Source organism: Leucoraja erinacea, chromosome 13, assembly GCF_028641065.1.
Source record: "Leucoraja erinacea ecotype New England chromosome 13, Leri_hhj_1, whole genome shotgun sequence".
Classification (NCBI taxonomy): Eukaryota; Metazoa; Chordata; class Chondrichthyes; order Rajiformes; family Rajidae; genus Leucoraja; species Leucoraja erinaceus.
The window spans coordinates 37,550,953-37,565,786 of NC_073389.1; the positions used below are offsets into that span (position 1 = coordinate 37,550,953).

General features: G+C 44.5%; 1 protein-coding gene across 3 annotated transcripts in view; it reads right to left on the reverse strand.

Moving 5' to 3' along the window:
* LOC129702875 (gamma-taxilin-like) overlaps nucleotides 1–4,410 on the reverse strand; it is a 69,030-nt gene extending 64,620 nt beyond the window's left edge. Inside the window, exon 1 of one of the 3 annotated variants that reach the window (XM_055644936.1) lies at nucleotides 4,297–4,410. In XM_055644936.1, coding sequence (XP_055500911.1) covers nucleotides 4,297–4,356 — 60 coding nt within the window. In that variant the 5' untranslated portion in view covers nucleotides 4,357–4,410. Of the gene's footprint in view, nucleotides 1–3,685; nucleotides 3,950–4,296 lie in introns of those variants that run through there. The other 2 variants (XM_055644937.1, XM_055644935.1) reach the window with 2 other exon arrangements.
* Nucleotides 4,411–14,834: the final 10,424 nt, after the last annotated feature.

Sequence of the window (14,834 nt, forward strand, 5' to 3'; positions counted from 1 at the left end):
TCCCAGGATGGCGTGACTGAGAGAATGGAGCGGCTGGGCTTGTTTACTCTGGAGGTTAAACGGATGAGAGGGCATCTTATTGAAACATATAAGATTGTTAAGGGTTGCTAGAGGCAGGAAACATGTTCCCAATGTTGGGGGACTCCAGAACCAGGGGCCACAGTTTAAGAAAAAGGGGTAAGCCATTTAGAACGGAGACGAGGAAACATTTTTTCTCACAGAGAGTTGTGAGGCTGTGGAATTCTCTGCCTCAGAGGGGAGTGGAGGCCGGTTCTCTGGATACTGCATCTGCGTGCAGATCCGTGGCAGATGCAGTATAATATAAATAAATGTGAGGTTATCCACTTTGGCGGCACAAACAAGGGGGCAGATTATTATCTCAATGGGATTAGGTTAGGTAAGGGGGAGGTGCAGCGAGACCTGGACGTCCTTGTACACTGGTCACTGAAAGTTGGCTTACGGGTGCAGCAGGCAGTGAAGAAAGCTAATGGAATGTTGGCCTTCATAACAAGAGAATTTCAGTATAGGAGTAAAGAGGTTCTTCTGCAGTTGTATAGGGCTCTGGTGAGACCACATTTGGAGTATTGTGTACAGTTTTGGTCTCCTAATTTGAGGAAGGACATCCTTGTGATTGAGGCAGTGCAGCGTAGGTTCACAAGAATGATCCCTGGGATGGCACGACTGTCATATGAGGAAAGATTAAAAAGACTAGGCTTGTATTCACTGGAGTTTAGAAGGATGAGGGGATCTTATAGAAATATAAAATTATAAAAGGACTAGACAAGCTAGATGCAGGAAAAATGTTCCCAATGTTGGGCAAGTCCAGAACCAGGGACCACAGTCTTAGAATAAAGGGAAGGTCATTTAAGACTGAGGTGAGAAAATACTTTTTCACCCAGAGAGTTGTGAATTCATGGAATTCCCTGCCACAGAGGCCAAGTCACTGGATGGATTTAAGAGAGAGTTAGATAGAGCTCTAGGGGCTAGTGGAGTCAAGGGATATGGGGAGTAGGCAGGCAGGGGTTATTGATAGGGGACGATCGGCCATGATCACAATGAATGGCGGTGCTGGCTCGAAGGGCCGAATGGCCTCCTCCTGCACCTATTTTCTATGTTACTTTCAAGAGAGAGCTAGATAGGGCTCTTAAAGATAGCGGAGTCAGGGGATATGGGGAGAAGGCAGGAATGGGGTACTGATTGGGGATGATCAGCCATGATCACATTGAATGGCGGTGCTGGCTCGAAGGGCTGAATGGCCTAATCCTGCACCCGTTGTCTATTGTCTCATATCCCATCATCTGTAATCCGCACACACACACACACACATCGCAAAGGCAGGGGCCAGGGAAAGCGGGGAGCGCTGTCTGAAATTCACACCCGCGATGAACAGGAAGGTAAAAGACGGCTGGCACAGTTACGCTAAGTCCTTTAGAGAGCGCAGCGGGGGGGGGGGGGGGGGGGAGGGGGGGGGGGGAAGAGAGAAGGGGGGAAGAAGGGGGGGGGGGGGGGGGGGGGGGGGGGGGGGGGAGGGCAGGAAAGGGGAGGGAAGGAAGAAGGAGGGGAGAAAGAAGGAGTGGAGAAAGAAGGAGTGGAGAAAGAAGGAGTGGAGACACTTTTAAGAAGCCAGACAACTTTTAATAAAGTTTAGCAGGCATTTAACATTAATTTTTTTTACTTACCTTTTTTTTCTCAGCGAGGTTTATCTTCGACTACCTACAATAGCATTACGACCTACTAGACCTACCTCGGCTAAACCTACAAGTAAAAAAATATCGATTTTTTCCATGGCAACCTTTTTTTACACGGACATTTTTCAGCATGTTGAAAAAAACGCCGCGACCTAGCTGAGGCATCGAGTACGCGGGGACTACTCTCGAGCATGAAGGAGTCACAAAGACCTCCTAGGACCTCGTGTCGACCATGCTGCGAGTACGAGTCAAGGGCAAACTCTTCTAAACTCGCCAATTAGGTCGCCGCAGTGGGACAGGCCCTTTAGGTATATACAGAAGTCTTGACTGTGTTCAACCTAAATCATGTGGGTCATACAGCTCACAAACAAGAGCACATCTATGCCCAATTTTGTGTTCTTCGCAAGCTAACTATAACCTTGTATTCCTTTATCCCTCGTGAATTTTAATCACCACCTAACATTTATACCAATCACCTATAGAGCAGTAAGATGTGACCAACAAAAGTTTAGGAACAAAAGTACACCATTTGGTTGCGCAAATTAGTTCTATTCGTTAAGATCATGGCAGAAATTGGTGGCATCACTCACTTAAAAATAAAAAAACATATACATATAATCCTTTACTACAGACACATGTTGGAAGTATACATGTATTAAAGTCAGAGGCAACCAAACTGTAAAGCCTTGGTTCAAGAAAGGAATCCAGAATTCAAAACTATGTTCACCAGTTCTCTTCACAGATATGGATCAAACTAAGGTTTCCAGCATGCTGTGCTTCTAATTTGAATGAGAAACCAATAAGTATCAGACAATTGTAGGTCCTTGCCCCACCCCTCCAGTTTCATAACCTGGTGTCCAAATTAAACTGATAAGCGACATATTTAGGCCCCAGTACCCCATGTGAATTATTTCATGGTGACACTCAAAAAAGAGATGTTTCTTATTTTCTACGTCTGTCAGCAACCAGTGTTTACATACTGTACACATTCCCAAAAAACACTTCCTTATCTCTCTAATAATGAACAGTGGCTGATTAAAAAAATATTCAAGTTGTAAGACTCAAGGTTGTTTGCTTGCCATTTTGATGTCCATTTGTGACATCAAGTCTAGTCGAATTTATTGTTATATGCAGAAATAGGGTACAATGAAAATGTTTTGCTTGAAATGAAAAGTCTACGTTTCCTATCTGCTCTCCGCGTGACAGCAACACCTGTTGTGGCACAAATGTGTTTTATTCCAACCCCATTTCTGTTCTGCACAAGTAACTCACATATGCAACTTTGTGGAATGACATCAGCTCAATTTCATAATATTCTTCAGCTTTAAATACAAAGAGAAGCAAAACACTACGAAGTTATCAGATACTAGCTTCACTGCGCCAATATTGCCAGGGCACACATCCAGCCGTTATGTCATTAAACCATACCATTAATATCAACTTTTTCATCGCTGTGTGCATTGCACCTGCTGCAACTCTCACTAATTAGTAACTCCATTAGCCAAGTTTAATTGTTGCGTTATTAACTACCTTCACCCAAACTCTACTCAGCAAAGAATTGAAGCGGTATCGAAAGAAAACGAAAGCTGGTAGAAGGGAGTGAGTGAGTGATTGTCAGACATGGACATGAACCAAGATGACCCATAACGCCTGGCTGATGCACGCACCTCTACAACTCTTGGGAGTTTATAACGTTATCAGATTTTGAATTTGCACACATATTGTAGTGCAGAATCATACGTTTCCTCCTAACCTCCCACCCAACATGTTATAGTGCTGTCTCCACGTGCTGGGGCTCCTTTACCGGCTCTGCAGCGCCCGGCCGGCACCTGTCCCGGATCCGCACGGCAGCACGCGGCGGCCAGAGCGATCAGCAAAGGCGCCGTCTAAAGTAGGCAGCTGCAAAGTCTACGCTGCATTTGAACGGCCTCTCGAAGAACAAAACGCCACCCCTTTCCCCCACACTCCTCAGTAGGGAGAGAGCAGCAATTACTAACCCGACAACCTGCGTTGCCCTTGCAAGTTGGTCGGCCGAGGAAATCCTCGCCGTGCTGCATCCGCCAGCGAGCGAACGAGAGCGAAAGAGGTCCTTTTAGGCCCCAGTTACTGAGATCGTTGCATCCTCCTGCGCAGCACGGTAGGGGGAGGGCGGTGATCGAGCGTAAGCAGTGAGTGAACTGCACTGTAAATAGACGGCTGATCCGCGATGCCCCTTGCCACCTCCCCGGATAACCTGCGGACACCTGCTCTCCCTTTCTGACCCACTCTAATCCGATTACCTCTCGGTTCTCAACTCAACCAACCTCCTCCCCCCCGGCTTGCTCAAAGGTCAGGCCTCATTTGGGTTCTCGCCTTTAGTCTTGCAAATTTGTTTTTGTGCGTATAACTAAAGAAAGGTTTAACCTCCTCCCCCCCTCCCCGCCGGACAAAAGTTGCATTGAATCGGGAGGAAGAAGCGTGGGGTATGATTATGAAGACGGGTTTCTACGCACGGTGTTATTGCCTCTGGGTGACTTTGGCCGTCCCGTCCCGTCCCCCGGCCTTGAGAGGGAAGATACATCCCCCTCCCCTGACCCCAACACTCTGTACTGTACTGGCCTGGCCTCACCTCTCCGTCCTTGCCTCTCAGATCCAGCCTGCTCGCCTCCTGTACGATCCGCGTCGCCATGATGTGACGGAAGTGTATGTTTGTCGAGGGAGGGAGGGAGGGAGCCGGGAAGAGCGGGGAGGGGGAGAGAGAGCCGGCTGTTCAGAAGAACCGGCGTGTGGGCGCTCGGCGACCTCCACCGGAGAGTGGCCGCGCTGTGCGAGAAATCACCAACTTTGCAGCATCATTCCTGTCAACAAACGTTAATCAGAATCAGAAAAAAAGGGAACTGAAAATATAATATCCGTTGCCTTTCCTTTAGAGCATTACTCACTGTGCTAGGAAAAGGACTTGTTGCCCATGCGTCGCTGCTTGTTGACTAATATGGAATATTACAGACTACTAATTTATGATTGACCATATAGTCAAATGGCAGGACAAAAGGCCATTCGGCCCATCGTGTTCACGCCGAACAGTGGCCACCCAGCCTTATTAATCCATCTTCCTGCGCTTGGCCGATAGCCCTGGTATGTTTAGGCGATTTAGAGGCACATATCGACACCGTCAGCGACTCTGCTTCTGCCACTTTGCTTACAGCAAGTGTATACCAAATATCATCCCGTGGATAACCGATCGATGTTGAATCCCCAAACTCATTAGGTCTCTTTTCCCGACACATGGTGTGGGTCGGGATTCATTTTTGTCTCAACCTTTTTAACGGTTTTTTGCCCACATTCCCTTCATCTATTTACCAGAAAATCTGTCAATCTTTGTCATATCAGATGAGATCTCACAGATATGTTTAATGTGGCAAGTAAGTGGAAATTGGGGGGGGCAGCACCGCCATTCATTGGGATCATGGCTGATCGTCCCCCATAAATAACCCATGCCTGCCTTCTCCCCATATCCCTTGACTCCACTAGCCCCTAGAGCTCTATCTAACTCTCTTTTAAATCCATCCAGTGACTTGGCCTCCATTGCCCTCTGTGGCAGGGAATTCCATAAATTCACAACTCTGGGTGAAAACCAGGTTTTTTCTCACCTCAATCTTAAATGACCTCCCCTTTATTCTAAGACTGTGGCCCCTGGTTCTGGACTCGCCCAACATTGGGAACATTTTTCCTGCATCTAGCTTGTCCAGTCTTTTTATAGTTTTATATGCTTCTATAAGATATCCCCTCATCCTTCTAAACTCCATTGAATACAAGCCTAGTATTTTTAATCTTTCCTTATATGACAGTCCCGCCATCCCAGGAAATAATCTCGCGAACCTACGCTGCACTGCCTCAATCACAAGGATGTCCTTCCTCAAAGTAGGAGACCAAAACTGTACACAATACTCCAGATGTGGTCTCACCAGAGCCCTATACAACTGCAGAAGAACCTCTTTACTCCTATACTGAAATCCTCTTGTTATGAAGGCCATCTTTCTATTGGCTTTCTTCACTGCCTGCTGTACCTGCACGCCAACTTTCAGTGACCGGTGTACAAGGACGCCCAGGTTTCTCTGCACCTCCCCCTTACCTAACCTAACCCCATTGAGATAATAATCTGCACCCTTGTTTTTGCCGCCAAAGTGGATAACCTCACATTTATCTATATTATACTGCGTCTGCCACCCATCTGCCCACTCACTCAACCTGTCCAGGTCACCCTGCAACCTCCTAACATACTCTTCACAGTTCACACTGCCACCCAGCTTTGTGTCGTCCGCAAACTTGCTAGTGTTGCTCCTAATTCCCTCTTCCAAATCATTAATAATATGGTAAACAGTTGCGGCCCCAACACCGAGCCTTATTTTCAGTAAAATGTATTTCGCTATCCACTTATCCTTTTTTTTTAAAAAAGTGATTGCTACCATGCAACACATGAAGGATGGGATCCCAATTATATTTAAGCAATGTGTGGGTATCTCGCTTACTGTGACCACAGAAATACTTATTACTGCAGTAAGTGAGATGCCCACCCATTGCTTGAATATGCTTGGCATCACATGCTTCATGTATTGCATAGTGGCAATCACTTTTTTTTTTAAAAAAAGGATAAGTGGCACAGCGAAATAAGTTTTACTGAAAATAATTAAATCCTGGATGGTCTGAAGAAGGGTCACAACCCGAAACGTCACCCATTCTTTCTCTCCAGAATTACTCCAACATTTTGTGTCTACCTTCAATTTAAACCAGCATCTGCAGTTCTTTCCTTCACATCGTCTTGCGTTGCACTGCGGCATGGGAAAATTAGAAATATATACATTGAACAGCACATTTTATTTGTAACCATCTGGAAACTTTCAGATGCATTTGTGTACTTAGTCACCTGCTATCATGTTTCCCTCAAATGGAGGAACTAGAAACTACTGCAGCTGGAATCCTGAGCAAAGCGTAAAGTGCTAGAGGAATGCAGTAAGGAAATGAACAGATGACGTTGCAGGTCAGAACCCTTCTTTAGACTGATGGAGTAGGGGGGAGAAAGCGGTAAAAGACAGCTGGCGGTGGGGCAAAGATGGCAAATGATAAAAAGATATAGCTGAAGGGGCTGGGTAATTGGCAGATGGGTGGAGTAAGTGACAAAGACTAGAGGTGAAAAGGAGTCAAAGGGTGTCACTAAAAAGGAGACACATGTGTCACTAATAAGGGTGTCACTAATAAGGAAGGAAATAGAGCGAAATGTAAAGCACAAGGAAGGGACGTGTGGGGAAGGGGAAGGAGAAAGGAATAAAAGGAAATGGGGAACTTGGGAATGGAAGAGTAGAGTGCAGGGTAGGAGGAGGAACATGGTGACTGGGATAGTGGTAGATGGTGGGAATGATGGGCAATAACGGCGGGGGGTGTGGAGCAAGGGAAAGGGAAGGTGGTATTACTTGAAATTGACAAATGTTTATTCCGCTGGGTTGTAAACTACTCCTTTCCTGCCACAGATTTTGCCTTGCCTGCTGAATTTCACCAGAAGCTCTCCTTTTGTTTGCTTGTGTTAGCTAGAACTGTGTTGCATGCATTTTATAATTCAACTTTTCAATTTTTGAGTCCAACTTGCATACCACTTCAACATTCCCTCCCATCCACCAAATTGAGAGAAAGAATACAATTTACTCACAATCAGAAGCATCATGTTATGACTGCTTTCTCCAACATTCATAGTTTCTGTGTGCATCCATTTCAAATGGTGAGGCATTAAGCTACTTGGATTTCATTTGACATAGTTTACACAGCAATGTTCTATTTTTTAAATATATTTCCAGGCATTACTTCACCCTGCTTCTTACCAAAAAACCATTCAGTTTCAACTTCCATGGTAGTCATGAATACAGCTTGGCATTAAAGCAGCAGTTCGTTTGACACAGATTCTTAGAGCAGCTTGTAATGGAGCCGTCCAGAGAAAGGGCAATTCTGGATTTAGTGTTGTCCAATGAACCAAATTTGATAAGAGAACTCGAGGTAAAGGAACTGCTTGGAGGTAGTGATCATATTATTAGTTTTAATCTGCAATTTGAGAAGGCGAAGGTTAATTCGGAAGTGGCAGTGATGCAGTTGAACAAAGGGGATTATGAAGGCATGAGAGAGGAGCTGGCCAAGGTAGACAGGAAAGGGACACTAGCAGGAATGACGGTGAAAAGCAATGGCAGGAATTTCTGGGCATAATCTGGAAGACACAGGATCATTTCATTCCAAAAAGGAAGAAAGATTCGAAGGGGAGTAGGAAGCAACCGTGGCTGACAAGAGAAGTTAGGGATAGAATAAAACTCAAAGAAAAGATGTACAACACAGCAAAGAGTAGCCGGAAGCCAGAGGATTGGAAAACTTTCATAGGACAACAGAAGGAAACAAAACGGGCAATATGGGCTGTAAAGATGAAGTACGAAGGGAAGCTGGCCTGGAACATAAAGAAGGACAGTAAAAGCTTCTTTAGATATGTTAAGGGAAAAAGAGTAGCAAAGTCAAATGTGGGTCCCTTGAAGACAGACACGGGTGAAATTATTATGCGGAACAAGGAAATGGCAGAAGAGTTGAACAGGTACTTTGGATCTGTCTTCATTAAGGAAGACACAAACAATCTCCCAGAAGTTTTGGAGGACAGAGGATCTAAGGGGGTCGAGGAACTGAAAGAAATTTTCATTAGGCGAGAAATAGTATTGGGTAGACTAATGGGAATGAAGGATGATAAATCCCCGGGGCCTGATGGACTGCAACTCAGGGTCCTCAGGGAGGTGGCTCAAGAAATAGTGGACCGTTTTCCAATGTTCAATAGATTCAGGATCAGTTCCGGTGGATTGGAGGATAGCTAAAGTTATCCCACTTTTTAAGAAAGGAGCGAGAGAGAAAACGGGGAATTATATTTAGCCTGACTTCGGTGGTGGGAAAGATGCTGGAGTCAATTATTAAAGAGGTAATAATGAAGCATTTGGATAGCAGTAAATGGATTAGTCCAAGTCAGCATGGATTTATGAAAGGAAAATCATGTTTGACTAATCTTCTGGAATTTTCTGAGGATGTGACAAGTAAAATGGATGAAGGGGAGCTAGTGGATGTAGTGTATCTAGACTTTCAGAAAGACTTTGATAAGGTCCCGCACGGGAGACTGGTGACTAGGTACTTTGGTGTTGATGAAAAAATGATTTGAACGGGCCCTTTTCAAGGTCCCGCAAGCACGGGTTGGGGCCGCAGTTTTACTGGTGACTAAAGCAAGTTTGGGATGATTGGGGGGTTGGTGTTGAGGATGTGGAGGAGGTTACAGGTGAGACAAAGTGGGTGTGTGGCAGACAGGAAATATAAAGAGTAGGATCCACTTTGGTGAAAAACGGGTCCTTTTCAGAATGGCAGTTTCGCAGTGGCGAGTGGAGTGCCTTCCGCAAAGACCGGCTCGGTGTACTGGAGCCAACCGCAACTTGTTTTAATGATTTGGGACCCAAGAGGGAATTAGGAGCAAACATCTATTGCAAGTTTAGCGGATGACGGTGACAAAGCTGAGTGGCAGTGTGAACTGTGAAGAGGATGTTAGGAGGTTGCAGAGTGACCTGGACAGGTCTGAGTCTCTGTCCTGGGTGGCCACAGGAAGAGCACTGTTGTGGAACAGATGCAGTATAATAACAGATAAAGTGTGAGGCTGTCTCCTCCCATCCCCCACTTTCGGGCTCCTCCTCCTTTTCCTTTCTTGGCCCACCCCCGCCCCCGATGGAAGAAGGGTTTCAAAAATTTCAAGGGCTGCAGATTTCTCCAGCTTTTTTGTGTATTATCTCAATGGGGTTAGGTTAGGTAAGGGGGAGGTACAGCGAGACCTGGGTGTCCTTGTACACCGGTCACTGAAAGTTGGCGTGCAGGTACAGCAGGCAGTGAAGAAAGCTAATGAATGGAATGTTGACCTTCATAACAAGAGGATTTCAGTATAGGTGTGGAGAGGTTTTTCTGCAGTTGTGTAGGGCTCTGGTAAGACCACATCTGGAGTATTACCTACAGTTTTGGTCTCCTAATTTGAGGAAGGACATCCTTGTGATTGAGGCAGTGTAGCGTAGGTTCACGAGATTGATCCCTGGGATGGCGGGACTGTCATATGAGGAAAGATTGAAAAGACTAGGCTTGTATTCACTGGAGTTTAGATGGATGAGGGGGGATCTTATAGAAACATATACAATTATAAAAGGACTGGACAAGCTAGATGCAGGAAAAATGTTCCCCATGTTGGACAAGTCCAGAACCAGGGGCCACAGTCTTAGAATAAAAGGGAGGCCAGTTAAGACTGAGGTGAGAAAAAACTTTTTCACCCAGAGAGTTGTGAATTCATGGAACCAGTCTGCAGTAAGCAGTGAGAGACACTAGAAGTGAATTTCGGAAGTTGGGCACAATTATGTTTGCAGCATTATGGGCTGTAAATCTGTCATCTGAGAAATCCACAGGTCACTATTGTACTAATGTTGACGTCATATTAAATCAATATAAATTAAACATTTATTACACATTGGGAAAGATTCACAGCAATCTGTAGACATAATAAATGAGATCAAAGTAACAAATCTATTTACAATGCCTAAGAATTCCTCTTTGTAATCACATGTACTTTGAGCTGGATTGGTGAGTGTGAAGCTGAGGTGGAGCAGCAGCAATCTATATATACATTACTAAAACGCTCATCTTGTCTGCGTGCGTGCGTGTCCGTCAGGACCCGACTTACGCCAAAACAGTACATGATAGCGCTACAAATTTTGGACCACCTTACGCAACATTGTCCTGTTGTGTAGTGTATCAAGTTTCGTTCAGATTTATGAGTTATTCACATTTTTAACTTTACAGAATCCCACTTTGTGAGAAATTTTTCTTCCATCTGCACTGGCAGTTACAGCTATGACATCACAATGGGATTGTAGCCCTGCTCGCTACAATGTTGTAATCCAAGTCCTGGCAGCCTAGCAAGTGCAATTGCATTATTTGTGAAGTTTAAAATGAGGGAGGTTGAATAATGGGAAATGAGCCGCCCCTCCACAGTTGGGGGCTATGGGTGAGTGGTGGAATATTGTGTTGGGGAATGGGTTGCTTTGGGGGACCAGGCCTCCTGTGCGACAGGGACCCAATGGGTCACACTTGGTCTAGTATATTTATATATTTCTAATATTTAAATGCCAGCTCGTAGAGCAATCCCACATCCCCACTTATTTAATTACAATCTATTCTCTCTCAAATTTAGGTTTGGGTTTTGTCGGAGCCATTCATGCTTAGGATAGTTACTGCTAGCATCTTATATTATTTTGTCTAGATATTTCTAGCAGAATTATTTTGAACGCTTGCGGGTGGGCTTTTGATACGTCAATGAACGTTACATACATCATACCAGGGGAGGGATTGAGCAGACCAGACGGGCAGGCACGGGAGAGGGAATACAGTTCTTACCAGATCAGATAGTAAGAACGGCAAGCTACAATTTGTATAAAAATAAAGAGGATCTGGTATGTTCACTTTTTATGTCTGTACAACTACTTCAATAAAGAATCAATCAAACTGGAAATAATGACTGGAGAATCCGTTTCTTTTTATCGTCTGTGTACGATCACTCCTACCTGCTTGTGTAGTAATGGCAACGGAAAGTTGGACATTGGAAAAGTTTGAAATTGCCATTACAGGTTTATTATTCTCATGTATAGCAAGGCACAATGAAAAGCTTTGTTTTGCATGTTATCTAACCAAATAATACTATACATAAATGCAATCGGGCCAAACTCAAGTGCAATAGGTAGAGCAAAGTGATAGATACAGACAGAGTGCATAATAAGGTAACTCCACTGCTCTGCGCCAGTGTCCCGTCAGTCCAGGGCTGTTGATTACCCGGCGGGACAGGCAGAATTGAACTGGGGTTACAGATGAAACGCAGGTCTTTATACATGCAGCAGCACAGTTGCCGAGAAGGTTTATCGGAAGTGACCTATTACCTGGGCATGCGCAGTCGAAATACCGAATTCAATTATATAGTTCTCAACATTGTAGCAAGTCCACAGAGACAAAATCCAATGGGGGAGAGGAGAATCAGACAGTATGAAAGGACCATTCTGTTAACAGAGGGGGGAAAAAACTGTTCCTGAGTCTGGTGGTGCACGCTTTCAAGCTTCTGTATATTCTGCGCAATGGAACGGGGAGAAGAAGAAATGATCAAGTGGGACAAGCCCTTGATTATGTTGGCTGCTTTCCTGAGGCAGCGTGAGCCTAGATGGAGTAAATGATGGGGAGTGATGAACTGGGCTACATCTACAACTTTCAGCATTATTTTGCGAGCTGGGCAGAGCTGCTCCAAAACAAGGCGTGATGCAATTTAGAATGTGCTTTCCATGGTGCATATACATAGAGACATGCTGATTTTCTTCTGTTTCCTGAGGAAGTAGATGCATTAGTATACTTCTTTGGCTATGGTTTCATTGTGCTTGAACCACAACAGTTTGTTGGTGATATTTATGCCTAGGAACTTTAAGATTGAGGGGGGATCTTATAGAAACTTACACAATTCTTAAGGGGTTGGACAGGCTAGATGTAGGAAGATTGTTTCCAATGTTGGGAAAGTCCAGAACAAGGGGTCACAGTTTAAGGATAAAGGGGAAACCTTTTAGGACCGAGATGAGAAAAACATTTTTCACACAGAGAGTGGTGAATCTCTGGAATTCTCTACCACAGAAGGTAGTTGAGGTCAGTTCTTTGGCTATATTTAAGAGGGAGTTAGATATGGCCCTTGTGGCTAAAGGGATCAGGGGGTATGGAGAGAAGGCAGCCATGATCATATTGAATGGCGGTGTAGGCTCGAAGGGCCGAATGGCCTACTCCTGCACCTATTTTCTGTTTCTAAGCCCTTAACCATTTCCACTTCGGCTCTATTGATGCTGATTGGGGCATGTAATTTCTGAAGTTGATAACTATCTCCTTTGTCGTGTTGACATTGAGGGAGACGTCGTAGTCCTGACACTATATTACTAAGCTTTCTTTCTTCTCAGTGTACTTCATCTCATCGTTGTTCAAGATCCAACCCACCACTGTGGTATCATCTCCAAACTTGTAGGTGAAGTTAGAACAGAGTTTGGCTGCAAATTATGAGTGTATGGGGTGGTTAGTAAGGACTGAGAATCCATCCTTGTGGAGTACCTGCATTGAGAATTATTGTGGAGGATGTGTTGTCACCTACCCTCACTGATTTTGGCCTGTGGTTTAGAAAATCAATGGTCCTGTGGCAGAAGAGGGATCCAAGAGTTTTGAGATGCGTTTGGATGTGATTATGCTGTTGAACGAAGATCTAGAATCAGTAAATGGGAGTCTAACATACAGTAGGTGTCCATGATGTCTAGGTATTCAAGAGATGAGAGGGAGATCACAGAGATGGTGCCTGCTGTAGACCTGTTTTGACGGTAGACAAACTGCAGTGGATCAAGGTAGTTTGAGAGGCTGGAGTTAGGTGCCATCACCAGTCTCCAGAAACACCACGATGGTCGATGTCAGAGCCACTGGATGGTAGTCATTAAGGCATGCTAGCTTATTTTTCTATGGCACAGGGATTATAATGAGGTGTTTTCTTAAAGCATGTTCATGACATAATAGCAGAATTAGACCATTTGACCCATCGAGTCTGCTCCGCCATTTAATCATGTCTGAGCTATCTTTCCCAATCAACCTCATTCATCCACCTTCTCCCCATAACCTTTGACACACTAATCGGCCTGTCCCACCTAGGCGACATTTTAGGCAATTGCAGGAGACTATGCAGTCGCCACATGTTTGCGGGTGGTTGCCGGGGAGTCGCCTTCATGGTCGTGAGGAGTTCCCGCATTCTGGGAACTAGTCGCGACCTCATTATAGTTGCAGCAAATTTTTCAACATGTTGCAAAATTAGCAGCGACTAGAATGAAGTCGCCATGGAGAGTAGCGAGAATTCTCGTGCCGCAGGTGGGTCGCCAGGAAGTCCTAGTGGGTTGCCAGGATGTTGAAAGTTCTCGTAGGCTGTAGCCTGTGCTGACCGATGAATTTCATTGGCTCATTGGGAAAATAAATGTAAACAGCAGTTTTCAGAACCAATGATAATCGACCGGTAATGTTAAACTGGAGTCTCAAGACAATGACATGGACTCATATAGATTGTGGCAAGACTTGCATGCTATAAGGGGCTTCAATATTCTTATGACTAGTTTCTTATGCAAAATCTTCCCATCTATCCTGGATAGAATAATTTTGCTGCTTGAGAAACACACTGGTGGAACAAGTAATGTTGCTACTTCACAGTTCCAATGACTCAGGTTTGCTTCTAACCTCCAGTGTTCTCCTTGTGGAGTTTACATAATCTCGTTGAGTCTGCATGGGTTTCTAGCTTCGAGAGTCTGGGTACTCCAGCTTCTGAAATCCCCAAAATGTGCTGATTGATTGGTTAATTGGCTACTGTAAATTACCCCTCATGTAAATGGTCAGCAAGACAATGAGTGTGGGCGGGCATAAATTAATGAGTAATGAGCGGTACAAGAAATCTATCTACAATCGTCACAGAGCCATTAATGATGCCAATGGTGAATTTTCTCAAGCAGCAAAATTATTCTATCCAGGATAGATGGGAAGATTTTGCATAGGAAACTAGTCATAAGAATATTGAATTCCTTTGACATTGAGTAGTCTGAAGTACGTAGTATGTTGTAAATGAATTAATCCTACTGGGAGAAATATTGATGAGCCATAGGAATAAAATATGCAAATGTTGTTCATACTCCACTCAACCTTTTCATGAATGCTCCTGAATTATGGAACCAACATTTAGTGAAACTGTACAAGAGCAGCTAAACGACAGGCTCTGGGTTACCTCACTGCTCATCCAGATACAGTAGAGGTTCAGGTTCAGTTAGATTCTGCATAAGTTCAGTTGGATATCCTAAAGAAAGCTTGCGAATATCTGTGACCACATTAAACTTAGATGTCAAATTTTGTGAATACAGCAAATAGACACAAAATGCTTGAGTAACTCAGCAAGACAGGCAGTATCTCTGGAGAGAAGGGTCGAGACTCTTCTTCAGACTGAGAGTCAGGGGAGTGGGTGTCTATGGATATGGAAGGGTAAGGTGT